At 52.4% G+C, this 27662-nt stretch overlaps 1 protein-coding gene across 1 annotated transcript in view; it reads right to left on the minus strand.

Moving 5' to 3' along the window:
• Positions 1-10911: 10911 nt before the first annotated feature.
• The window catches only part of ADAM33 (ADAM metallopeptidase domain 33), a 36315-nt gene continuing 19564 nt past the window's right edge, over positions 10912-27662 (minus strand). The window contains exons 10-26 of the mRNA XM_064653923.1: positions 27570-27641; positions 26777-26943; positions 26588-26672; positions 25775-25917; positions 23054-23231; positions 22627-22716; positions 21775-21970; positions 21193-21301; positions 20354-20558; positions 19293-19370; positions 18167-18275; positions 17694-17844; positions 17017-17107; positions 15463-15750; positions 13687-13850; positions 13365-13382; positions 10912-12028 (exon numbers count right to left, since the gene is read on the minus strand). Coding sequence (XP_064509993.1) covers positions 11977-12028; positions 13365-13382; positions 13687-13850; positions 15463-15750; positions 17017-17107; positions 17694-17844; positions 18167-18275; positions 19293-19370; positions 20354-20558; positions 21193-21301; positions 21775-21970; positions 22627-22716; positions 23054-23231; positions 25775-25917; positions 26588-26672; positions 26777-26943; positions 27570-27641 — 2196 coding nt within the window. The 3' untranslated portion in view covers positions 10912-11976. The remainder of the gene's footprint in view (positions 12029-13364; positions 13383-13686; positions 13851-15462; positions 15751-17016; positions 17108-17693; positions 17845-18166; positions 18276-19292; positions 19371-20353; positions 20559-21192; positions 21302-21774; positions 21971-22626; positions 22717-23053; positions 23232-25774; positions 25918-26587; positions 26673-26776; positions 26944-27569; positions 27642-27662) is intronic.

A 27662-nucleotide genomic window follows, 5' to 3' on the forward strand; every position in this document is an offset into this window, starting at 1 on the left:
AAGACAATTGCTCCCTCCTTTCACCTTGCAGATATGGACAGAGAAGAGGGAATCTTTCAGTTTGGAAGCTGAAGAGGGATCTGGAAGTTGGAGACAAAAGAGAAAGGAAAATCCTCTACCTCCAGCACAGGAGCTGTTGGAGACTGAGCTGCTCAAGATAGGGAAGAGCAAAATACAATTATCCCCAACAAAAAGTTCTTCTTGCAAGTGTGGGGGTGAAAAGAGGAGAAAAATGGGATTAAAGTGAATTTGAACCTTGTAGGGAAGAGGGATCCAGGGATTTATCTTCCCACAGGCAGGAGACAATTTCTCCCTCCTTTCACCTTGCACAGAAGGACAGGGAAGGGGGAAAATCTTTCAGTTCTGAAGCTGAAGAGGGATCTGTAAGTTGGAGAGAAAAGAGAAAGGAAAATCCTCCACCTCCAGCACAGGGGCTGTTGGAGACTGAGCTGCACAAGATGGGGAAGAGTAAAACACAACTGTCCCCAACAAATAATTCCTCTGGCAATGGTGGGGGAAAAAATGGGAGAAAAATGGGATTAAAGTGAATCTCAGTGGGATTATACCTTGTAGGGAAGAGAGAACCAGGGATTTATATTCCTACAGACAGAAGACAAATGCTCCCTCCTTTCATACCTTGCACATAAGGACAGGGAAGGGGGAATCTTTCAATTCTGAAGCTGAAGAGGGATCTGGAAGCTGGAGACAAAAGAGAAAGGAAAAATCCTCCACCTCCAGCACAGGGACTGTTGGAGACTGAGCTGCACAAGATGGGGAAGAGTAAAACACAACTGTCCCCAACAAATAATTCCTCTGGCAATGGTGGGGGAAAAAATGGGAGAAAAATGGGATTAAAGTGAATCTCAGTGGGATTATACCTTGTAGGGAAGAGAGAACCAGGGATTTATATTCCTACAGACAGAAGACAAATGCTCCCTCCTTTCATACCTTGCACATAAGGACAGGGAAGGGGGAATCTTTCAATTCTGAAGCTGAAGAGGGATCTGGAAGTTGGAGAGAAAAGAGAAAGGAAAATCCTCCACCTCCAGCACAGGGGCTGTTGGAGACTGAGCTGCACAAGATGGGGAAGAGTAAAACACAACTGTCCCCAACAAATAATTCCTCTGGCAATGGTGGGGGAAAAATGGGAGAAAAATGGATTAAAGTGAATCCCAACCTTGCAGGGAAGAGGGATCTGGGGGCTGGGCTGTTTCTCCCGCTCCACACTCACTGTTAGCAACCACCAGGAATCCCTGAGGCAGGATTAGCCAAGGGATGGGAACGCTGGGATTTCCGTGTCTCAGTGGAGGTGTCACCGCTCCTGTCACAGCCAGTGGGGACCAAAGGCTCCTAAATCAGGCATCTGGTGTCCTCTGAGATATCCAAAAGCGTGCAGGAGCCCTGCATCCTTCTGGAGCAGCACACAGGGGATGCTTCACCAGGGCTTCAAACTGAAAAAGAGAAGGGTTAAGTGGGATATTGGGAAGGAATTCCTGGCTGGGAGGGTGGGGAGGCCCTGGCACAGGTTGGGCAGAGAAGCTGTGGTTGCCCCATCCTTGGAAGTGTCCAAGGCCAGGTTGGCTGGGGCTTGGAGCAACCTGGGCTAGTGGAAGGTGTCCCTGCCCATGGCAGGGGGTGGAACTGGATGAGCTTTAAGGTCCCTTCCCTCTCAGACCATTCCATGATTCCATGATTGATTCCATGAGCAGCCCAAGGCCTGGCTGAGTGGCCTCAGGAGACACCAGCTCCTCAGGAGATAACCTCTGCCCTCATCAGTCCTTTTCATGTGGACTAAAGAGTGATTCCTCTCTATCCCAACAGGACACACACCCTGTAAGACACCCAACGTCCTCCAGAACGGACGAGTCCCACTCAGTTTAAGAAGGAAAATCAAAATTGGGCAGTTTAAATTTAAAGGATTTACAGAGGGATTAAACCACTTTGTCCCTCAAGTTTTAACGATGGCGAAACGAGAATATTCATATAAAATGAATATTTTATTTTATACCAACGACCACACAAAAAAACCTTAATCAGAGCTATTTCCTACACGACATAAACACTAAAACAACATGAACACTAAAAATCTACTAGTAGAGTCTAATAGAGCATGAAGTGGTCTAGTGCACTGTGACAAAGCAATTATGGCAGCAGTTATATCAAAGCTGGCAAAAAGAAATGATTGTGAAGGAGAGATGGGATGGAACTCCCCCAGCCCAACGCTCATGGGGAGATTTCTGCTCTCAGCCTCCAGGGGTCACCTTGGGGGGTGTTCCCAGCCAAGGTAGGAATCTCCACCCCCTCCCCCAGGAAGGGTTGTGCCAGAAGATCCTGACTGTAGGAGAGGGGCTGGATTTTACAGGATAAAGTGACTGAGTGCCAGTCCCACCTTCCCAGGCCAGCTCCCGGCTCCTCTGGCGCCTCAGACTTCCAAAAGCAGGGGGTGTGTTCCAAGTGGGATGAGCCAGGATGGTTTTAGCAGAGTTAACACCCAGCCAAGGCCCTGGCTCCAGCAGTTGATCCTGCAGGATGGCTGGATTAACATCAGGATTAACAGATGGATTAATATCTGGATTAACAGCTGGATGGGATCTTGGGGCTGCTCAGGGTGGGACTATCCTGCCACAAAGGTCTCCCCAAAGCCTTCCCTTCTCCAGGCTGAAGAAAAGACCCCCCTGGCTCTTCCCAGAGCAGCTCCTCCATTCCCAACCCCGCTGGATATCGGGCAGATGGAACAGCCCAGCAGCTCTTCATTCTTGTCATGAAATAAATGCCATTTCCAGCCAACCCCGAGCCAATCCAGGAGAACCTCCCCAGTTGCCCTGACCTGAATCAATTCTATCCCTGGACCGGGTCACCCCATGAAGGCAGAGCTGAAATCATTCCCAGGGCATTTGGTGGCTCCCTCTTCCCCGTGATGGCTCCACTGAACTCCGGCCAAGGCGCAGCCGCGTCGTTCCGATTCCATTAAAACCCAGAGGGGAAGGAGGGAAGGGAAAGGAAGGAGGGAGTCGGGTGTCCTTGGGGTCAGGCAATCTAACAAATCATGGAGAAGCCATCAGCGCCAGGGAATGACAGGAGGCAAAACAAGGCAGGAGTTAAGCCCAGAGCCTCCGGATCCATCAGCCGCGCCGTTATTCCACGTTGCTCCGATGGTGCGTCGGCACAACGTGTAATCATCCCCATTGTTATTCTGCTCCAACCATCCCTCCCTGCTCTTGCTCCAGGATGATTTTTCCTGGCCATCAGAGATCAAGGAGAAAGCACAGAGTCCAGCTCACATCAGTCCTTGCACTAAGTCAGCTCGGGCCTGATCCTGCTGCTTTTAATGCACTAATTCCCGTTTGTGAAGGAAAATAAACCCCAGGTAACCCCAAAATCCCAGGATTGTAGGAAAACCTATTTCTAAAGTGGAGAACAGTGGACTTAAAGAACATCAATGTTTCAAACACCAGGCCTGGGGAAAGACACCCCCTGTTCTCCTCAGGGATTTTTATCAGCCCTGGCCATCCGTCTCTGAGGAGACCTTCAAACACATCTGCAAGGACTTCTCTATTTTTTCTATACCAGGGAGAGTTTCTCTGGAATGCAGGAGGAGAAACCACCTAAAACTGTCTCTGGGGAAGATGCTTTTTCCAGGCAGAAAAGCTTTTTTAAGCTGAAAACCTCTGATCTCCTTGTAGTGAAATCTTCTGGAAGGATCTCCCACCCTGACACCACTGGGTGCTTGGAAGGAGAGGGAATAGCTCTCCTGGAGAGGGAATAGTTGGCTCTGGAGTCATGAAGACTTCAAGTGGGATGCTGTTTTGGGGGTGGATGGTGGCAAACCTTGTAATGTTCGGGGTCTTCAAAGCTTTTAGGGGGCTGGGACAGCATTTGGCGGAGTCTTTGTGGTGTTTGCAGAGCTGGGATGGGAAAAAAAGGGAACCTCGGGCTCTGGAGGTGAAAAAACCCAACCTTGGATGGTGTAGCCCAGACATATAAATGTGTATTCCCACCTGGAATCCTGTGTCCAGCTCTGGGGTCCTCAGCACAGGAAGGATGTGGAGCTGCTGGAGAGAGTCCAGAGGAGGCTCCAGAGAAGGAGAGGGATGGAGCAGCTCTGCTGGGAGGAAAGGCTGGGAGAGCTGGGATTGTTCCCCTGGAGAAGAGAAGGCTCCAGGGAGAGCTGAGAGCCCCTGGCAGGGCCTAAAGGGGCTCCAGGAGAGCTGGAGAGGGACTGGGGACAAGAGGTGGAGAGACAGGACACAGGGAATGGCTTCCCAGTGCCAGAGGGCAGGGATAGATGGGATATTGGGAAGGAATTGTTGTCTGTGAGGGTGGAGAGGCCCTGTCCCAGGTTGTCCAGAGAAGTTGTGGCTGCCCCTGGATCCCTGGGAGTGTCCAAGGCCAGGCTGGACAGAACTTGGAGCAACCTGTTCTAGTGGAAGGTGTCCCTGCCCATGGCAGGGGGTGGAACTGGATGGGCTTTAAGGTCCCTCCCAATCCAAACCATCCTGTTATTTATGAAAGCAACAGCAGCACCTGGATGTCTGGGATTTCCCAGCCTCAGCTCTGGAGATCCTGGAGCAGTTCCTGACCTCCTGCTGGAATCACAGCCGAGTTCAACCCATCCCCACTCCAGGATCTGCTCCCTCCCAAGCCACAGTTCCCATCCCAGAAAACCACGTGGGTTTCCAAGTTCAGCAGAGAAAGTTTTCCAGCTGATTGTCTGGTGGTTTGAATTTGGGGTTTTTCAAGTGTTGTTCATGTCACTCAATGCCAAGGATTTCAAAGTGTGTCATCACTGATTTCCTTTTATCATGAACTGCCAGGTTTGAGGGCTGGTTCAGAGCTGAGCCCGAGGAAGATCGAGGCAAAGCTGCCTTGATTAACACCCTGTTTTGAAACCTTCCTGCCTCTTGTTCCAATTGATTTTCTTTTGCTTCTGCTCTAAAAGGGAGGGGAGGGGAAAAAAAAAAAAAAAAAAAACGAAAAGAAAAAGCCACAACCAAATAAAACCTGAAAAAAGAGCTCCATCCAAGGGAACATCAAAGGGAACTGAGCTGTTTTCACTCCTGGTATAAAAATGAAAACAAGCAAAGACCAAACTGCACGAGTGATGATAATAAAGTGCCTGGAAACAGAGCCCTGGAGATGCCTTGACTCAGTCCTGAGATGTTTGCAACACAAAAGCTTCACACACGTGCAAAACCCTCCCGGGAAAGGCTCCGTGGGCTGCGAAAAAATCCTGCCAGGAATCATTTGAAACTCAAAGAATGACTAAGCTTTGTCCTACAGCCACAGCTTTTCTTGCTGGAAAGGGCAAGCAGGGGGAGAAAACCCAACCAAATGAAGCAGGAGGAAAAAGAGACAGAAAAAAACCCAAACCTCACCGGGAGAAAATCATTTTGGATTCACTAACGAAAGCAGGAGCGGTGGACACTGGGCTTTGGTCGCCTCAGATCCAGTGAGGAGCAGGTAATTCCTGTCACATGTTCCCTGGGTTTGTCCTGAGGGATTTGCTCAACCCTGGCACAGGGATTTGGGGCTGGACAATCCCTGCACAGCACAAGCCTCGACGAGACCCCCAGGAGAGCAAATCTCAGGCTCTGGAGACCCTCATTCCCCTCGGGATAGGTCCTGTCCTGCTGCTGTAACTCCAGCCTTGCCCTTCCCCTCGTGCTTTCTGCCCCTCTCTCCGTGTCCTGCTGGGAATCCAAAAGGGTAAATTCACACCTTGCTGGAAAATTATCCCCAAATCTCTGTCGAGTTCAGAAATGGGGACAAATTTTTTAGCAGGGCCTGTTGCTGTGGGACAAGGAGATGGATTTGAACTAAAGGAGGGTTGGTTTAGGTCAGATAGAGAGAAGAAGGTTTTATGATGAGGGTGGGGAGGCCCTGGCACAGGTTGGGCAGAGAAGCTGTGGCTGCCCCTGGATCCCTGGAAGTGTCCAAGGCCAGGTTGGAGCAACCTGGGCTAGTGGAAGATGTCCCTGCCCATGGCAGGGGGCTGGGTTGAGATGGTCCTTTAAGGTCCTTTCCAACCCAAACCATTCCATGATTCTGTGATCTCAGCTGAGTGTCTGGATCCAAACCAGGCATGTTGCATGTGCTCTGCTGCTCTCCAGGGATCTCTCTGCTCTCCAGGGATCTCTCTGATCTCCAGGGACCTCTTTGCTTTCCAGGGATCTCTGTGCTCTCCAGGAACCCCTCTGCTCTCCAGGGATTCCTCTGCTCTCCAGGGATCTTTGTGCTCTCCAGGGATCTCTGTGCTCTCCAGGGATTTCTTTGCTCTCCAGGGACCCCTCTGCTCTCCAGGGATCTTTGTGCTCTTCAGAGACTTCTTTGATCTCCAGGGATCTCTCTGATCTCCAGGGTCCTCTTTGCTTTCCAGGGATCTCTGCTCTTCATGGACTCCTCTGCTCTCCAAGGATCTCTCTGCTCTCTGGGGATCTCTTTGCTCTCCAGGGATCTCTACTCTCCAGGGACCTCTTGTCTCCAGAGATCTCTCTGCTCTCCAGGGACTCCTCTGCTCTCTGAGAATGTCTGTGCTCTCCAGGAACCCCTCTGCTCCCCAAGGACCCCTCTGCTCTCCAAGGATCTCTCTTTCCAGGGTTCTCTGCTCTTCAGGGATTCCTCTACTCTCCAGAGACCCCTCTGCTCTCCAGGGATCTCTCTGCTCTCCAGGGATCTTTTGTCTCCAGGGATCTCTCTGCTCCCCAAGGATCTCTGCTCTCCAGGGACTCCTCTGCTCTCTGGGAATGTCTCTGTTCTCCAGGGACCCCTCTGCTCTCCAGGGATCCCTCTGCTCTCCAGGGATCTCTTGTCTCCAGGGATCTTTGCTCTCCAGGGACCTCTTTGCTCTCCAGGGACCTCTTTGCTCTCCAGGGATCTCTCTGCTCTCCAGAAACCCCTCTGTGCTCTCCAGAAACCCCTCTGTGCTCTCCAGGGATCTCTCTGATCTCCAGGGACCTCTTTGCTTTCCAGCGATATCTGCTCTTCAGGGACCCCTCTTTTCTCCAAGGATCTCTCTGTTCTCTGGGGATCTCTTTGCTCTCCAGGGATCTCTCTGCTCTCCAGGGATCTCTCTGCTCTCCAGGGACTCCTCTGCTCTCCAGTGAACCCTCTGCTCTCCAGGCACATCCCTGCCTTCACTCACCTTTGCTCTCCAAACCCCTGTGCACTCCAGAAGCTGCTCCTTTCCCCCAAGATTCCACATCCTCAGGAAGCCCTGGCTCCAAACGTTGTCCAAGCTCACCGATTCCTTCTTTTCCTTCTCCGAGCGAGGATTTGAACCAGAAGAGGAGGTTGTGGAGGCAGAGCTGGCACAGAAGTGCTGCTTCCCCACTCTCACTTTGAACTTCACAGCACTGAGACTTGAAAGACACTCACAGCTCGAAGAAACACTTGAAAATTAGAGAGATAAGGCATCAGCTCCAGGCAACACTTCAGCAACAGCCTCCCCAGGACCTCAGTCTTCGTCGTGTGGGTGTGTTTAATATCACTGATGTGTTTTTCCCCCTCGCTCTGGATGGGTAGAAGTGGATGCAGAGAACTAAAGTCAAGCTGTGCTTTGTATTTTCATTTTTAACAGGCCCCTTCTCGACTCCAAGAAGGGATCTCTCGGCCCTGGGTGGGAGGGAGGGATGGCTGGAGAGAAGGATCCACATCTGCCAAAGAAAAAAACAGCAAAAGGAAAGAGCAGGAGCTGGAAGATGATAAATTGTTTGACTTCCTCAGCTGCAGGAGCCTCTTCATTAATTGCTTCGTTGCTTTTTTGTCCCTTTTTTTCCAGGATTTTTTTTTCCCTTGGCTCTGTCTGCCAGCATTTCTCTGCACCCATGGATGTGTTACCTGCCTGTGTGGTGCCATTCCAGGTGTTCATCCCCCTCATCCCTCCCATTCCAGGATGCAGCAGAAACGAGGAATATAAAAAGATCAAATAAATTTTAAAAAGGGTGAGGAAAAAAAATGAAAGGAATTGTCCAAGCAGTGTTTGGACAATGCTCTGAGGGGCAGGGTGGGATTGTTGGGGTGTCCTGTGAGGAGCTGGACTCCATCCTTGTGGATCCAGCTCAGGAGATTCCAGGATTCTATGAGATGGTTTTACATTTTGGTCTAGAAATGTCCCCTCATCCTGCATCTCAGGGGACAGAGCCTGTCTGGGGCCAGGACACCCCCAGCAAAGCTGCTGCACCTCAAAACTCAGGCTCCAGGGAGCCAAGGAGGACACTTCCCCTCCCAAGGTGACCTCCCCAATGTGCTCCAGAAAATTCCTCTGCATTTCTGAAGCTCATGGAAGCCACTGGGGACTCACCACATTCCCTTCTTCACTTGGCCCTTCTTCCATGTCCCACGAGGAAAACCCTGAGGAGCCCAAGGGTGTCAGAAGCCCAGGGAGCTGCTGTGGGTCAAGACAGGGCACAGGGGGGACAGAGGAAGGACTGGGAACTCCACTGGACAGGCTGAGGGGAACCAAGGCGTGGAGACAGAGGCAACAACCTGCCCAAGGGTGGGGAGATCTTCCCAGCTCCATCCCGGGTGTGGTGGGTGACAGTGACCCCTGAGATGGCCAAGGAGGGGCAGTCACGGAGTCATGGAATCATGGAATGGTTTGGGATGAAGGGACCTTAAAGCCCATCAAGTCCCACCCCCTGCCATGTGCAGGGACACCTTCCACTAGAACAGGTTGCTCCAACCTGGCCTTGGACACTTCCAGGGATCCAGGGGCAGCCACAGCTTCTCTGCCCAACCTGGGACAGGGCCTCCCCACCCTCACAGCCAGGAATTCCTTCCCAGTATCCGATCTTACCCTGCCCTCTGGCACTGAGAAGCCATTCCCTGTGTCCTGTCCCTCCAGGCCTTGTCCCCAGTCCCTCTCCAGCTCTCCTGGAGCCCCTTCAGGCCCTGCCAGGGGCTCTCAGCTCTCCCTGGAGCCTTCTCTTCTCCAGGGGAACCCCCCCAGCTCCCTTAGCCTTTCACACATTCCCTTTTATGACAAGGAAAGGTTCACTGGGAAACCACGTGGAAGCTCAAGGAGCCCCCCAGGAACACTCAGCAGCTTTTACATCCAGCTGATGCTTTAAATGGATTTATAGATGATGGGCCAGAGGAGAAAGACCAAGGAGAAGAGCTACACTTGAGGGGACCCGCTCCCTGGAAATCCCAGCAAATCCGAGCAGAGGCTGAGCAGAGGATTCGTGGTTATCTGCTGCCATCTAGTGCCACCTGGACGCCCAAAACCCCTCCCTGGATCCATGGATTTCTCTTACCAGGCTTCAAATCCTGCCTGTCCCGTGGAACCACGGGCCACATCTTGTATTTGTGGCTGCATCGGGGTGGACACCACCCACCTGCACGCCCTGGGACCACCTCGGGTTCCACAAAGCCAGCAAAGAGACCGTCGGGCATCACCCCCAAATTCCCATCCTCTCATATCCCTGCTCCAAACAAGGAACTGGGTGGGACTGGGAGGGACTGGGAGGGCTGTTCCCAGCAGTGCTGCTCTCTCTGCCTGAGGAAAAGGGACGTGGTGGATCCTTTTGCACCAGGGCCCGGCATAATCTGCCCCAAGAAAAACCTGCTGGGGATGTGCAAGGACATCCCAGGCAGAGAAAGGGTTTCTTTGAGAAGGTGGAAATACCTTTGAGCACTTATCGTGTCACACTGAGCAGAGCCCCAGATCTTTGCAGCACCCCTGAGTCCAAACCTGTGGGTTTCTCTCAATTCCTTTCTATCAATTCCTTTCTCACCTGAAGAGCTCAGATTTCCCCCCAGATGTGTGTCCTAGTTCTGCCCTGCTGGTGAAGTTTGGGCAGATGGAGTGGGTGAACTTTCCCCACTGGCAGCAGGAGGAGATGAAGGGAAGTGTGGTGGCCAAGCAGGACATTAATGGGCAAGAACCCAAAACTCTGCATCAGCTTGAGGAGAGACCATCCAAAAAACCTTGCTGTTTTTTTGACCTGTCATCCCTCACTTTGTCACGGAGTTAAAGGGTCCAACACGTGGAGAAAAGGTTTTTCCAAGCACTTCATCCCTGCAGTGGCTTCTCCAAACCCTCCCCAGTTGTTTGACCCTCCGCTGGCACAGTGGGAGCAGAAGGGAGGGGATGCCCAGGAAGGGAGCAGGTTTTTCCCTCTCCAGCAGCTCCAAAGGCTCTGATCGTGTCAGAATTCCTCGGGAGACCACTGAAACCAACGGGACCTTGGGAATGTTTAGGGATCAGCTCATTCACCTCTGGAGCTTGTGTGAGGATGATCTCGAGAGGTCCCTTTCAACCCAAATGACTCTGTGATTTTGTGACTTGTTATTAAAGGAAGAGGAGATGTTGGATCCAAGATCCCACATGGACATCTGTGAACCAAGAAAAATATGGAGGCACCAGAGATCCCAGGATCACCAAGGCTGGAAAAGCTCTCCGAGGTCCCTGTGCCCAATCCCACCTTGTCCCCCAGCCCAGAGTGCCACGTCCTGTCCTTCCTTGGGCACCTTCAGGGATGGGGACTCCACCACCTCCCTGGGCAGCCCCTTCCAACGTTTAACAACCCTTTCCATGAAGAAATTCTTCCTGAAGATGCTTCAGGAAGACCAAAGGCTTCAAAGCAAAGCCTGATCGTGAGAGTAAGGACAGCTCGGGTTAAGGTGGCCTTTAAGCCCATCCTGGGGATAACGAAACACCAGAACAGCTTCCTGAGGGTTGTCCATGAACCCACCCCATGGCTGGACACGTCTCCAAGAGATCTGTCCCAGGTCAGGTGGGATCGTTGATCCCAGGTCAGTGTCGTTGATATGGGACACACGGATGGACTGAACCGTCCCAGGTTTAAGGGAGTCCTGGGATCTGTTTGCAGGTCATGGAAGACCTGGAGATCTTGTTGTCTAAAGGGTTCAGGGAACTTCTGAGCAAGAAAAGAGCCAGAGGAGCCAGGGGACTGTAGAAAGTCTTTGTTCTCGTTTCAGACCCTGATAGAGCCGCGTGTCAAGTCACAGGAAAAGTGGCACAAAACTGTGCAAGGTCAACAGCACCTTTGATCTGAGGATTGTAAAGCCCTTTCAAGACATGAGTTTGTTCAACCTCACAACACCCCTGTGAGGTAGGTTATCACCCCCCCCTTTCCACACGGGGGGAACTGAGGCACAGAGAAATGCAGCGGCTCGGCCGAGGCCTCTGGACAAGCCAATGACACGGGCAGGAGGTTTTCCTGCTCCTCATCCCGTTGGGACAGCAGAGTATCAGCAGCTCCAGGAGCCACTGCTGGGCTTGGCCCACGAGCAGGGAACAGGCAACGTTTGTGGGGGGGGCTCCTGAGCCCCCTGAAAGCACCCTGGTGACCCGCTGGTGCCACCAGCACTTGAGGCATTGAAACACTTCCCAGGAGGCTGCTCCTTCCAGGTGACCCCAGGGTTGTCACCTCGTGCAATCGGACAGGAGGGGCAGGAGGAGCCCGAGAACTTGGATCCTTTGTGGAAATGTCCCAATCCAAGCTGGAAATCGTGTTTCTCTCGTGGCAAATGTCTCCCCGGGGAGGAGGCCCCAGCATGGAGCTCTGGTGGCAGTGGGTGGTGGTGGAGGAGGGGTGTCACCAGGCCTGGAGGAGAAGGAGGAGGTAGCTAGAAGGACATTACACTGTCACCAGCATCTTCCACCAGTGTTGGACGTCCTCGTGCCCCCCGGGTCGCCCCAGCCCAGCCCATGTGCAATGTCAGGGAGAAACCAAAGCTGGGAGGCAAATTGGCCGGGAAGCGATGCCAGGATGGAATGTCCACCGTGGAAACCCCACCTCCAACCTTCAGTGAAGTCATAGTACCAGTTTCCCCTCTCCTCCCCACCCCAACCCCTGGTTTTTGTGCTGAATACAAATTCTGTCTTATAAAAATAGTCCTCTGGTATCAAAAGACAAATAAAAGGAGGGGAATGAAGGACCCCTGTGGGCAGAGCAGTGCAAATCAGGAGAGCCAGCTCAGGAAGGACGGGCTTCAGGTGGCCTTGGATTGTCACTTCTTGGAGGGGAAGGAGGTTGATTGGACTTTGATGGCTGGGACTGGCCTGGAGTGAGGAGAAGAAGAAGAAGAAGAAGGAGACAACTCTTTGAGTGCAAACATCGACCACCCACCACCTCCACCACAACCAACCTCCCACAGCTCAGGGCAGACAGAGCAGCTGCTGTCCCTGAGACCAGAGGGCACCTGGCATTGGCACTGCCGTGGTCACCCATGTCCCCTTGCAAAGGTTAAACCACAGATTGCACTGGTTTGAGGTGGTTTTTCCTTTGGTGGACCCCGAGAACCCTGACAGGACATGTGGTGACACCAGGCAGTGACCAGCAGTGGGAATGTTGTTGCCCAGGGACACCTACAAGGTGGTTTGTGCACCACCAAGAGACATCACCAACTCAAACAACCCCATATGGAGCCTTTTCCCATCCTGGGGATTCATGACTCATGGAATCACAGAATGGTTGAGCTGGAAAGGACCTTAAAGAGCATCTTGCCCTGCCATGGGCAGGGACACCTTCCACTAACCCAGGTTGCTCCAACCTGGCCTTGGACACTTCCAGGGATCCAGGGGCAGCCACAGCTTCTCTGGGCAACCTGTGCCAGGGCCTCCCCACCCTCACAGCCAACAATTCCTTCCCAGTATCCCATCCATCCCTGCCCTCTGGCAAGTGGGAAGCCATTCCCTCTTGTCCTGTCCCTCCATCTCTTGTCCTAAGTCCCTCTCCAGGATTGTTCTCAGTGGGCAGCACAGATAAAGCCCCACAGTTTGGGGAGGGAGATGATTTTGGCTGCCAGGATGTGCCAAACCCTTCCCTTTAGGAACCACAGACCAGCCCTGTTTCATCTCCTCAGAGAGCTGAGCTCCAGGGGTTGAGTTCCACTGAGACATTTTGGGGCACAGTCAACTCTTTGTGGTGGCAACTACAAAGCAAGAACCCAAAATAGTGTCAGAGGGTCAGAGCAGTGACTAACACAGAAGGTTGGCTGGGGATGAGGGACAACTTCATTCCAACATGGTGTGATCTCCCCATGGATGGATACAGGGATACAGCCCATAAGCCTAAACAGCAGGAATGGATGCAAACACAATTCCTTGGGGCTCCACTGACCCCTATCCAGAGGATTGGGCAGCACAGCAAGAGCTGGAAGTAGCAGTGATATTGGAAAACACTCGGACTGGAAAACCCACGTCCTCCATTCCTTTGGACACAGGTGTCCAAGCCCTGCTGTTGGGGGGTACCCAGAGGGACTATGTCCTGCTCATCCAGGAGCTTCTGGGAAAGGTGGAAATTTAATCCCAGGTCTCCTGGTTCCCAGTCTGATGCTGAACCCGAGGCCACCCCCCACAAGCAGTGCCAGGGGTCCGTGGGATGTCCCTCACTCACCTTTGAGGTGGCATCGGTCTGCAGGGAGGGAAGAGGAGAGAGAACATCAGTGTCCATCCCTTCACATCAGTGTCCATCCCTTCACTGAATCCCAACAGCTCCCTCCACACCTGGGATGGGAAACCACCTCCCCCCCCCCAAAATATGGCCCCTCCCTTAACCCAGCACCTCAGAACCCCAAACCTCGGTCGCTGTTGGCCAATTTTGGCCAGACCCTGCGAGGTCCTGCAGAGCAGGGAATGTCCCACCCGGGTGTGACCCCCCTGAACTGCCCCCAACCCGCAGGACCCCCCACCCGTGGTGGGGGGGACACTCCACTCACTTCAGGGGCCTCGTGGGGTGGCTCGTGGTGCTCGTCCCCGCCGGCTGGAAGTTGGTAGGAGGGACCATGACCAGCAGGGTCTGTCCGTGGGCAGGAGGCAGCTCCTTGGCCAGGAGAGGACTCCCAGGGAGGGGCCGACGCGGGGGCTGCTGCTTTGGGACCACCTGGAGTCACAGGAGGGGTGTGGGGAGGGACAAAACATCCTCAAGGAGCGTCCAGTGACCTCCCGCAAACCTCACTCCCCCACTGCAGAGCTGAGATGCTTCCAGGCATGGAATGACATCCAGGGAACCTTAAAATATTCCCATTAACAGCACACAACTACCCTAAAATATTCCCATTAACAGCATCCAAACTACCCTAAAATATTGTCACTAACAACACCCCAACTACACTAAAATATTCTCATTCACAGCACCCAAACTACCCTAAAATATTCCCATTAGCAACACCCAAACTACCTTAAAATATTCTCATTAACAACACTCAAACTAAACATTCTTATTAACAGCACCTAAATTACCCCAAAATATTGTCATTAACAACACCCAAACTACCCTAAAATATTCTTATTAGCAGCATCCAAGTTATCTTAAAATATTCCCATTAACAACACCCCAACCACCCCAAAATATTCTCATTAACACCCAAACTACCTGAAAATATTCCCATTAACAACACTCAAACTACCCTAAAATATTCTCATTAACAACATCCAACACTCAAACTACTCTAAAATATTGCCATTAGCAACACTCAAAAACCCCTAAATTATTTTCATTAACAGCACCCAAACTACACTAAAATATTCTCATTAACAGCACCCCAACCACCCTAAAATATTCTTATCAAAAACACACAAACTACCTTAAAATATTGTCATTAACAACACCCAAACTACCCTAAATATTCCCATTAAAGCACACCAACTACCCTAAATTATTCCCATTAGCAACACTCAAACTACTTTAAAATATTCTCATTAACAGCACCCAAATTACCCTAATATATTCTCATTAACAGCACCCAAACTACCCTAATATATTGTCATTAACAGCACCCAAACTACCCTAAATATTTTCAACACCCAAACTACCTTAAAATATTCTCATTAACAGCACCCCAACTACCTTAATATATTGTCATTGACAACACTCAAACTACCCTAAAATATTCTTATTAGCAGCATCCAAGTTATCTTAAAATATTCCCATTAACAACACCCCAACCACCCTAAAATATTGTCATTAACGATATCCAAACTACCTGAAAATATTCCCATTAACAACACCTAAACTACATTAAAATATTGTCATTAACAGCACCCAAACTACCCCAAAATATTCTCATTAACAATGCCCCAACCATCCTAAAATATTCTTATCAAAAACACACAAACAACCTTAAAATATTCTCATTAACAGCACCCAAACTACCTTAAAATATTCTCATTAACAGCACCCCAACTACCTTAATATATTGTCATTGACAACACTCAAACTACCCTAAAATATTCTCATTAATAACATTCCAACCATCCTAAAATATTCTTATCAAAGACACACAAACTACCTTAAAATATTCTCATTAACAGCACCCAAACTACCCTAAAATATTCTCATTATCCACTGAACTTTCCTCGTTGTTGCACCAGATCCACCTCTCGAGGTGGTGTGACAGGGTGGTGTGACAGCTCCTCGAGAGATCCCAACCCAAAAACCAGCCAAAAAAAAACCCCCTGGAATTTCTGAGCCCGGAAGGAAAAGCGGAGCTCACCTGTGGGGTCCTCACGGGGCTGCAGGGAAGAGGTTTCCTGGGAGGCGGGAGCTTGGCCTGGGAGCCGCCGGCTTTGGAGTGGCCCAGGGGTGACCTGGTGACCGCTGAGGGTGACCTGGTGACCCCTGAGGGTGACCTGGTGACCGGCGGGGGTGGCCTGGCGGGTTTGGGGTCCCTGGGCCGCGGGGGGATGGAATTGGGGGCCGGGCGCAGAGGGTGGACCACGTTGACGGGCTGAGAGCCGGGGTGGTGAGCGCAGGATTTGGGCAGGAACGCCGCCCGCGTCACCTGCCGGGGTGGGAAAAGCGGGAGAAGAATCCTTAGGGAGGTTTTCCCGGGAGCAGGTTTTCCTGGGAGCGGAGCACCGGCGGTTTTTATTCCACTTTTACCCCTCGTTTTTACCATCCTGCCCCAAAACTGGACGTGTTTTATGGCTGGACTCGACCCCAGAGCTCTTTGCCAACCTCAGTGATCCTGAGATTCCGTGTTTGCTCCTCACTAACCGTGTGAGAGCACACAGGGATATTCTTCCTAAATTCCTCCTAAACTCCTCTTAAATTCCTCCTAAAGTCTTTCTAAATTCTCCCTAAATTCTTCCTAAATTCCTCCTAAATTCTTCCTAAAGTCTTTCTAAATTCTCTCTAAATACTTCCTAAATTCTTCCTTATTTCTTCCTAAATTCTTCCTAAATGTCTCCTAAATTCTTCATAAATTCTCCATAAATACTTCCTAAATTCTTCCTAATTTCTTCCTAAATTCCTCCTAACATCTTCCTAAATTCTCTGTAAATACTTACTAAATTCTTCCTAAATTCCTCCTAAATTCTTCCTAACATCTTCCTAAATTCTCTGTGAATACTTGCTAAATTTTTCCTAATTTCTTTCAAGGTTCTTCCTAAGTTCTACCTAAATGTCTCCTAAATTCCTCCTAAAGTCTCCCTAAATTCTCCCTAAATTCCTCCTAAAGTCTCCCTAAATTCTCCCTAAATTCCTCTTAATTTCCTCCTAAATTCTTCCTAAATTCCTCCTAAATTCTTCCTAAATTCTTCCTAAATTTTAACTTACTTTATTGATGATTTATCATTTACTTTATTGATGATTGATTTATTGATGATTTATTACTTTATTGATGATTTATCACTATTGATAAATTATCACATTGATGATTTATCACTTTATTGATGATTTATCACTTATCAATAGAGTAAGTTATCACCTATTGATGATTTATCACTTATTTTATTGATGAGTTATCACTTATTGATGATTTATCATTTTATTGATGATTTATCACTTTATTGATAAGCTGTCACTTATTGATGAGTTATCACTTTATTGATGAGCTATCACTTCATTGATGAGTTTTCACTTATCAATAAAGTTATCACTTATTTTATTGATGATTTATCACTTTGTTGATGAGTTATCACTTACTTTATTGATTAGTTATCACTTATTGATGATTTATCACTTCATTGATGAGTTATCACTTATCAATAAAGTGATCACTTATTTTATTGATGAGTTATCACTTTATTGATGAGTTATCACTTACTTTATCGGTGTGGCTGGAGGTGGAAATGTTCCTCAAGGTGAAGGCAGCTTTGGGGTGGCCATTGCTCGACTTCCGACCGATGGATTTGTTCCTGCTGGGAATTCCAAAGTCAATCCCGGATGGCAACATAAAGCAACCACTTCAGGAAGAGCTGCCTCCCGAAATTCTGCCCCTCAGGGAGGTCCTGTCTCAATTAACAGCTCGTTAACGGCACTGTTGGATGAGTCTGTCTCGAGGCAATGGGGGGGGATGAGGGGTTGGTTGGTTTTGGGGATTCCTCTTGGATTATTTTCAGGGCTCTGACGGGGTTTTGTGTCTCTACCTCTGCTGGGAGGGGAAATAATGAGAATATCAAAACTCAGTGGTTCTTAGAGCCCTTGGAATTCTTGCAGCCTGCTGGGAGTGAGAACTCAACCCCCCTGCTACCAACCACCTTTATCATCATCCCTGGGATTTTCCTGTCCAGAGGATTCTTCTTCTGCTCAAGGAATTGATGAGAGCCTCGAATTTTCCCAGGAGAAAACTCCTCAGATCTCAAACCAGGTCTCATAAAACTCTGAAAATGGCCCTGGGCACCTCCAGCTCCTCCACAACCGTTCCCACCAGGCTGGATGAAACCAGGTTCCTGAGTCCCGCTGAGTCCTCACGAGAGGAGGGATTTAGGATGCCCCACCCACCTGTAGGCCTCCTGGCTCCTCTTCCTCATCTCCTTTATCCATTTATTCAGGAGGGAGTTCTCCCTGCGGTACCAGTAGTAGATGCTCATGGTCAGGGCCGGGAGGAGGAAGAGGAAGACGACGAGGAGGGCGATCAAAGCGGCCTCGTGGTCTGGCAGGGAAAGCACAGAGGGCAGTGAGGGGCTGGGAGATGCTGGGGAACACTGATCCCACCTGATCACCTCAAACTGGGCACATCACTGCTGATCCCACCTCTGGAAAGGGAGCAGGACCATCCAGCAGCCTCTCATGGCAACGGGTGGCCACCAAGCAACTGAGGTGACCACGACCACTGACCACAGACTGTGGGACTACCTGGACACACCCAACCCAGCCCCTCGGGGAGCAGGGCTGCCAGCAGCTCTATCCCCCCCCATTTCCACCTCTCCTGGCATCATTCCAGCCCTGGGAGCAGCAGAGAAGCCGGGACTCACTGTTGGGCTGCACGGGGCCGCTGTCCACGCTGCCCCCCAGCCCCGGCTCCTGGCAGTAGGGGGGAGCCCAGCCGGCGTCACAGTGACAGTTCTTGTTGCTGTTGCAGACCTGCAGGGAGAGGAGAAGGGCTGGAGACCACCAGGGAAGGTGTGGAAGTGGTGGCCTGTGGGGTGGGGACAAGAGTAGGTGGTGGGTGACAGGAATTCGGGCTGAAGGAGCTTGAAGCCCTGCCAGTCTTCACTTGAGCATCAGGGAATCACAGGATGGGCTGGGTTGGAAGGGACCTCAAAGATCATCCAGTTCCACCCCCTGCCATGGGTGGGGGCACCTTCCACTAACCCAGGTTGCTCCAACCTGGCCTTGGACACTTCCAGGGATCCAGGGGCAGCCACGGCTTCTCTGCCCGACCTGGGACAGGGCCTCCCCACCCTCACAGCCAGCAATTCCTTCTCAATATCCCATTTAAATCTCCCCTTTTCCAGTGGGAAGCCATTCCCTGTGTCCTGTCCCTCCATCCCTTGTCCCCAGTCCCTCTCCAGCTCTCTTGGAGCCCCTTTAGGCCCTGCCAGGGGCCCTCAGCTCTCCCTGGAGCCTTCTCTTCTCCAGGGGAACCCCCCCAGCTCTCTGAGCAGAACAAAAGGGTCAATGTGGATGTTTCACAATCACATCCTTCCACACAATCCAGCAGATCTCCCACAGGTTGCTGTTGCCTCATCTCACAAAGCCCCACATTCCACAGAGCTCCAACCCTTGCAACCCTTTGAGCTTTGGACAACAATGTCTCTTTGTACTTCCTTGGGTTTTTGCAGTCCCAGTTGTCTTTCTAACCCTTGTTTTTCTCTCAGAGGGAACAGGCACCTGCTCCGAGCTCTAAACACTCTCGAGTTCAAATTGGACCCTGATCCAAACTGTGCAGATGGTTCTTACGTCAGGAATGATTTCCTTCCTCTCACTCGGACATGGGTGAGCAAAGGTCCCAGCTCAGCCTCACCTGGAGCTGGTGCCTGGGACAGATAGGAAAGGCAGAAATCCAGAGGGCTCATCCCTGAGGGGAGACACTTGGTTTGCCTTAAAAATCCGCTCCTCATCCCAGGATGTTTCTGGAGGTCTTGGGTCATAACTCACCCCGTGGCCGTTGCACCGGGACACGCACTTTTCCAGCTCAAAAAGGGAGGCGTTCTGGCACCGGCGGTCCTTGCAAACCTGGGGGAGAGCCAGGGAGGTTAGAGAGAGACCCAGGAGAGACCACGCTGATCTTCTGAGGGCTTCCCTGGGGGTTCTCTGGAAGGATGTTTTCCTTCAGGGTGTTGTCCATTGGAAAATGCCGTTGGGATAAATCACGTCGTTCCAGGTCAACGGATTTCACTCTGATTTTTGGCCCTGCCATTCCTACATCCAGGACCAGACACCACCACTCCCAGCCCCCTCCCCTGCCAACCCACCTGGCAGCTCCTGGACAAACTGTTCCCCATCTGGCCTTAAAACTCAGCCAAAAAAAAAAAACGCTGCTGGATTTCAAACCCAGACACGTTCTGGCCTCCCATCCCAAACCAGGATGAAAATTCCACTGTTTAAATGCCAAATAGGGAAGGAAGTGTCTCCACAGCCAACTCCCTCTGGCAGACACCCCTGCTACCGTGTCCTCCACCAGGCCTCTGCCCTTCCTCAGCTCAAAGGGACTGCAAAGGAGGCCAATTCCCAGTTAGCTTTGGATTTGCCATGTTGGTTCCTAACACGGCTTTTTCCCAGGAAACAATTTCTTTGTGGGAGGAAGCCTCATCCATAAAATCCTGTGGCAATTCTTGTTGGGATTGCTCTGCTATGAGTTGAACCAGAAAAGAAGCTTTGAGGCCAGGGAGAAGAATTTGGTGGCCTGAAAACAACTGTTGATGTCTAAAATTGCCCCAAATGAGAATTTGGTGGCCTACAGACATTTGGTGATGTCTAAAAATGCCCCAGAGGAGAAGAATTTGGTGGCCTGCAAACATCTGGCGACATCTAGAAATGCCCCAGATGAGAATTTGGTGGCCTGCAAACACCTCGAAACGCCCTGATCGTCGCCGGGTCACGCGTGGAGGAAACCACATCCCGTTGGCAAAGCCCCAAAGTCCACGCTGGAGCTGGGAAAGAGCCCAGGAGATGCTGGTCTCCTGCAGGAGCCCCCAGCCCCGGGAAGGGGCACTCACCATCCCATCTCCACACTTGGTCCCTGTCATCACCAGCCCGGGGTCGGACAGGTCGTCCTCGTCGTCCCTGGCCGTGTACATGTAGGTGCCCCTGCACTTCACCTCGCGCCCGTTGAAGCGGATCGTGGTGTCGATGGACACCGTGTTGGTCCCCTGGGGCTTCTTGGCCGAGCTCTGGCACTGGATCTTTCCACACATGGCGTCCCTGGGAGCGGGGAAGAGCCGAGGTGAGGGTGGGAAGTCCCTCGGTCTCCCCGCGCCCGTGGGATCGTCTCCCTCGGGATTCGTGGCCACGCCGTGTTGTGACTCGGCAGGTTCGGGAAGGACTTGGATAAATCATGGACAGCACAGAGGAATGGTGGAGAGAACAGTCAGGGGGGTTTCTAATATCCCTGGAATACTCCCAGGCACATGGTGGGATTTTTAGGGTGTCCTGTGCAGGGCCAGAAGTTGGACTCGATGGAGTTGGACTCGATGGAGTTGCTCCCTCCCAACTCAGGATATTCCATGATTCCATAAACTGGGAATACCGGGGGCACACGCTCCCTAAACAGCATCCCCTGATGCTGTCTTTGATCTTCCCTGCACGAGGTGCTGCCTGATGGGACAACAGGATCATTTGGGTCAGAAAAGAACCTCAAGACCATCAAGTCCAACCTCCCGGCACTGACGGAAACAGAGTCCACAAGGATGTGGTGGCTTCCTCAGGCCCCAAAAACGGGCCTGACCCCAGAGGTTGGGGTAGGAGCCTCCCAGTCCCCTCCCAGGGGACGGTTCAGGGGGGCTGTGGGTGCAAGAGGAGGAGATGGGGCACCCAGGGGTGCCAGGGCTGCGCCCACCTCTTGTCACACTTGACGTAGCGCCCTTGGCTGTCCTTGCCGCAGTTGCCATAGGTGTTCCCAGCCATGTTCACGTCCTGAAAACAGGCATCTGGAGCTGGCCAGGCACCTGCAGGGAGGCAGGAAAGGTCCCACTGGGATGTGGGATAGCAGGAAGTGGGGAAAAGTATTGGAAATGGAAGCAGCAGCTGGATGTTCCTGGAGAAAACACCACGGAAAAGTCTCCTGAAGAGCTGCTGCTGAGGGTGCTGGACCAGGGGCAGCACAAGAGGGATGAAAGTCCCTTTTTTCTGAGGTCTTGCAGAGGATTTTGATCATAGAACCATGGAGTGGTTTGGGTTGGAAGGGACCAAAGCCCATCCAACTCCAACCCCCTGCCGTCAGCAGGGACACCTTCCATTAGCCCAGGTTGCTCCAAGCCCCATCCAACCTGGCCTTGGACACTTCCAGGGATCCAAGGGCAGCCACAACTTCTCTGGGCAATCTATGCCAATGCCCCTCCACCCAATACCCTCCAACCCCACAGGTAGATGCCATGGAGAGGGGTGGGAAGGAGGCCAGGCCGGAGCTGGTGGGACTCACCTGGACCCCAGAGCTGGACACACTGCTGGTGGTGGGTCATGCACATCCCATTGTTGCAATAGGCCTCTCCATAGGCACAGGAGGAGCCATCCAGCAGGTACACGTTGGCTGGGCAGTAGGGAGAGGCACCAGTGCAATATTCCGGGAGGTCACAGGATCCCGCTGCTTCCCGGCACATCGTCCCGGCCGCCTTCAGCTGCCACGGGAGGAGAGACAAACTGAGCCAAGGGGACAAGGTGGCATTGGTTGCTGCCTCCTGGCACAGCTTGGGGACATGAACCAGCTGGAATGTCCCCTGTGGGACCATATGGGGCTATCAAGGTATGGAGATACATTCCTGGGCTGGACCAGAGCTGGAAAGGACCAGAGGAGATTCTCCTGCAGAGGGGGTTTTGGGAAGTTCATGGAGGGACAGGTCAAGGGGGAATGGTTTCCCATGGACAGAGGGCAGAGTTAGATGGGATATTGGGAAGGAAGGAATTCCTGGCTGTGAGGGTGGTGGGGCCCTGGCTCAGGTTATCCAGAGAAGCTGTGGCTGCCCCTGGATCCCTGGAAGTGTCCAAGGCCAGGTCGGGCAGGGCTTGGAGCAATCTGGGCTAGTGGAAGGTGTCACTGCCCATGGCAGGGGGTGGGACTGGATGGTGTTTAAGGTCCCTTCCAACCTCAATCATTCCATGATTCTCCTTCAGACTCAAGTTGAGACATAACCCTCATCTGGCACGGCAGAGTCTGAACTTTTGGATGTGCAGCACGTGATTCCCGAGGGAAAAACGGGGCCGTGTGTCCATGCTCATCCCATGGGCACAGAGGGGACATGTTGGGGGCACGGTGGGGGCACGGTGGGGGTCTCACCTTGCAGTTGTGGCAGCAGTCCCCGTGGGCACACTGGGCCCCCTCCTTCAGCGTGCAGTTGTGAGCGTTGCAGCAGGGGTTGGTGCACTCCTGCGCGGGAGGAGAAGGCAACACCGTGGTCGTGGTTCCATGACCGTGATCCCATCCCTTCCCTATCCCTTCTCCCAGCCCCTTTTCCACCCCTCACATCACTGCCTTTCTCATTTTGCCAACAGGGAAACCGAGGCACGGAGGGGATGAGGGAGAACTGAACACTTGGGAGGGAAGTTGAGAAGGAAGCCAGGACTGGGTTAAATGGATTTAGGAAGGTGGGACTGGGATGGAGTCCCTGAGGTGACCAGCAAACCCTCTTCCCTTGGAAACACCCCTCTCCACGTGGTCTTCTTTGGCCTCTGCAGGGAAGGGATGCAAAAACAGCAGCTCCTACCTCCACCTCCCCACAGTCACAGTCTTCTCCTTCCTCCCGAAAGCCGTTGCCACATTTCCGTCCCACCACCAGGTCCTTGGTGTCGGGCAGGTTGAAGAGGCACATCCCACCTCCCTTCTGGAAGTAGTTTTCCAGCTGCCTCTTGCTGCAGGAGCTGAACACGCGAGGGAAGGGGTGTCTGTGCACGGGACAGGGAGGGAGGGATGGAAAACGGGGTCGTCAGGACCAGGAGAAGGTGGAAAACCACAGTCAGAACTGGGAATCAAGCACATTTGGCACAAAACCTTCTAGGAGAAGGTGGAAAACTACAGTCATAACTGGGAATCAAGCACATTTGGCACAAAACCTTCCAGCAGGGGTGGGAAACAGGGAGATCAGGACCAGAAGAAGGTGGAAAACCACAGTCAGAACTGGGAATCAAGCACATTTGGCATGAATCCTTCCAACAGGGATGGGAAAAGGGGGGATCAGGACCAGGAGAAGATGGAAAACCACAGTCAGAACTGGGAATCAAGCACATTTGGCGTGAATCCTTCCAGGATAGATGGGAAATAGGGTGATCAGGACCAGGAGAAGGTGGAAAGCCAGTCAGAGCTGGGAATTAAGGACATGGACAAACTGGCACAAAGCCTTCCAAGGGCAGAAGCCATGAGTCCATGAACTTCTCCCACCCCAAGTGTAACAGGGTGAGTACCAGAACAACAACCAGGGGACACTCCCTGAACCCCAAAATCCTCAGGAATGGGATGGAGGGGACAGGCAAAGCCACCCTTGGAGCATCAACCCTCCAGCATGAAACCTCTTGGAGATGGAGACCCTCGTGGTGAGACCCTGCAAGCCCAGGAGCACCAACCCCTGCAGGCTCTGTGAGCTCCAGGCTGGTGCAGATGCCACCTCTGTGCCCCTGCACCTGGGACACCACAAATCCCCCCCCAAAATAACCACAGGGCAGGTCCCCACATCTGCTCAGGATGTCAGTTAAAAAGATGTTATCTCTGAACCGCCGAGGGGAAATAACCCTCTGGGGCTCTTCAAACACCTCTGGGGTTGTGATGGGTGAAAATCATTTAAAAAATTAAAGAAATATGGGAAAGGATCACCAAAAAAATCCCACAGAACAGCAAAAGAAATAATTAGAGCCTAAGAAAGTGTAAGGTTATTTTTCCAACAGCCCAACCAGCCTGAGGAGCTGGAGAGAAACTGGTTTTCTAGAGGAACTCGGAGCTCAGTCCTTCTGTAATTTTGTAAAGTTTGTGGGTTTTTGTGTGACTGATGAAGAATCATTTCCTCCTTCTTACTAATGGTTTCATTTCCTCCTAACCCTGAAAAAGCAGTTTTATTTCGTGTCAGGACACCTCGTTTTTTGAGATGACACAAAGGATGTTTTGTAAAAGCATTTTTTGAAACCTGAGGGAAATCTGAGAAAGTTCTAAGTCCCTACAAGTTCTGGGGGGTGAGAAAGGCAATATACCCAATATTGGTCAATGTGCAAATAGGGACAGGTTGAAGACAGTCAAAAATGTCATTTTCCCCAACAAAATCCCCCCAGGGAGAGGTTAAATCCCATGGGATCAGTGCCAGGGTCTGACAGCCCTGAGAGCCCCACCCTGAAACAACACTGGGGGGTTTCCATGATCTTTACTGATTGGAAGAGCAGGTGGGATCAAATAACAGGGAATAAATTGCTTTTCTGCAGTGCAGGGATATCTGGGATGAGTGTGTTGTCAGGAGATGGAAAACCCAAAAGGAGAAGGACTTTGGAGCGGGAAGTGGCACCAACCAGATGGATCTGACACAGCTTTGGCCTGAGTTAAAGGGTTAAAGTAAAGAAAACAAGTCCTAGATGGATTCCAAAGAGCAGGAAAACTAATGCCTGACACCCTGGACATCCTGCATCCAGATTTAGGAATGTTGGGGAGAGGGATGTGAGCTCATCCCACCCCAGCCCCGCAGTGCCACGATTCCCCATGGGAATGATGGGGGAGTGGGCACCCCTTGGCCCTCTGGTCTTACAATAAAGGGTAATTCCTTTGAGCTGAGGTGTGGGATAGAGCAGGAAAATGCCTTGGATTCCTGGGATGTGTGTGCCAGAAAACATCCATCTGCTTCCATCCTTAGCTATTTTGGGATGGGGTTGCTACTCCTCTGCTGCCCTTTGAGACCACCAGCCCTGCTCACACCTGGAACCTGGGATGTGCTCGCTCCAGGGAATCAGAGAATAGTCACAGAGTGGTTTGGGTTGGGAGGGACCTTAAAGACCATCCAGTTCCACCCCCTGCCACAGGCTGGGACACCTTCCACTAGCCCAGGTTGCTCCAAGCCCTGTCCAACCTGGCCTTGGACACTTCCAGGGATCCAGGGGCAGCCACAGCTTCTCTGGGAAACCTGTGCCAGGGCCTCCCCACCCTCTGAGTAAAGAATTCCTTCCCAATATCCCGTCTAACCCTTCTGTGAACGTGAAGCCATTCCCTCTTGTCCTCTTGTCCTGTCCCTCCATCCCTTGTCCCAAGTCTCTCTCCAGCTCTCCTGGAGCCCTGTTAGGCTCTGCAAGGGGTTCTCAGCTCTCCCTGGAGCCTTCTCTTCTCCAGGTGAACCCCCCCAGCTCTCCCAGCCCAGAGATGCCGAGATTCCCTCCCCACTCCCATCCCACCCGGCTGCAAACAGCACCCACGCTCTACTGGGGGGGCTTTGGGGACACGTCCCACCCCCAGCAGCTCTTACCCAGTGGCTGCTGCCATGACACAGCCCCCTTGCTCCGGGGTGGCCTCCACACAGCAGCCTTGGGTGTCGTGGACCATCCCAAAGTTGTGGCCGATCTCGTGGGCCATGGTGGCGGCGGCTCCGATGGGCTGCTCCGCGTGGTCCTGCACGGGGAGGGGGGACGGGTCAGCAGGGAGGGAGGGACAGGGGTGATCCCACAGCTGGGAATGGGGCTGGGCTGGTGGAGGGACCACAACATCCCTGGGGTTGCAGCTGGATCCCACGGGATGAACATGGAGGGGGTTGGAGGAAGGTTCACGGCACAAGTGGGGTTTGGTCTCCGGGAAGTCCCACGTGGGACTGTTGGGAAGATCTTTTGCTGGAGCCAACTTCTCAAGGCACATCCCAAAAACCAGCACCCTGGGTGGCCCCCACCACTCTGCCCAGGGATCACAAGTCACCCTGGCCACCCCCATCACGACCAGGACCATGAGGAGGAGGATCAGAGTCATCTGGGCAGAGATGACCCCACAACACCAGGGAGCATGAGCAGGGACTCCTCAAGATGAGGGGTAGCAGGAGATCCCAGGGCTGCTGGAGTCTGGGGGTGCACATGGGGTGGGAGACCTTTAAATCAGCCCCTTTTCACCCTCCTTAGTACCTGGTCAACATCTGAGAGGGATAAAGAGCCACCAACATCCTCACTCACTCCCAGGCTGCATCCCAGGACCAACCCCAGATGGTTGATCCTCCCAATCCATGGAGACCTCCTCCAAGTGGCAATGAGGTTCTCCAGCTGGGAGAAGCAGTGGGGACCCCTCACAACCTTCTTACCACGCTGACACCTCCAGAGTTATCCATGCTGCACATCCCCTCCAGCGGGGCCATTCCGATGGTCGTCCCCCCGAATGTCTTCCCTCTGCCCGGGAAGGAGAACGGAGCGGGAATTTAGCCCCACCCAGGGTGGTTTGGGCACCCTGGTGCCAGCTGGGCCCGGGGACAGCAGGGCAGGGGGGTGCTCACGTGAGGAGCTGGGCGTTGTCGTGCTTCTTGCGGGACCTCAGCGACTTCTTCCACTGCAGGAAGGCCCAGAGCGTGGCGTTGGCGTCGCTGGTGACGGCGCAGTGGTCCCGCTCCGTCCACACCTCCAGCCCGATCAGGGCCACCTTGATGTTCAGCAGCCTGTAAAACTGCAGGGGAGGCAGGGATGGAAGGGATGGAGGCGGGATTCGCCGGGAATCCTCCATCCCTGCCAGTGGGTCTCGGCGCGTCCCTCCAGCCGGGTGACTCCGGGACACATTTCTCCCAAATCCACCTGCAAGCATGGGCTCTACAGGCACAGGAGCCAAGCAGGGTGGCATGATGCCAACCACGGGCTGGCAACACCTTAGTGTATCCCTCCTGTGCCAAGGAAGCCGGCACTGATGCCAGGGCAGGACTTCGCTGCAGCCCGGCCCAAAAAAGTGATTCCCACCACGTTCATCCCAACCCCCAAATTCCTTGATGGGTTTTCCAGCCCTGGCACAGCTGCCCAGGGCAGTGGTGGAGTCCCCACCCCTGGAGGGGTTTAAAAGCCGTGTGGATGTGGCACCTGGGGACGTGGTTTGATGGCAGCCTTGGCAGTGCTGGGAATGGTTGGACTTGATGGACTTGGAGGCCTTTCCCAACATAAATGATTCCGTAATTCTATGATTCCTCGCCCTAGTGACACAAGGACTGTCCCTGAGGGCCACCACCACGTTGGCACCAAGATCAGGTGCTCTCACAGGCCCTGGGAGTGACAGGGGTGGCCAAAAGGGCCCGGCAGGTCCCTCACCTTGTCCACGTAGTTGGCGATCTCCACGATGCGCTGCTTGGTCTGACCCAGGTTGAGGTTCTGGTTCCTGTACTGCAGAAATGTGGGGATGGG

This window comes from Pseudopipra pipra, chromosome 4 (assembly GCF_036250125.1).
Source record: "Pseudopipra pipra isolate bDixPip1 chromosome 4, bDixPip1.hap1, whole genome shotgun sequence".
Taxonomy (NCBI): Eukaryota; Metazoa; Chordata; class Aves; order Passeriformes; family Pipridae; genus Pseudopipra; species Pseudopipra pipra.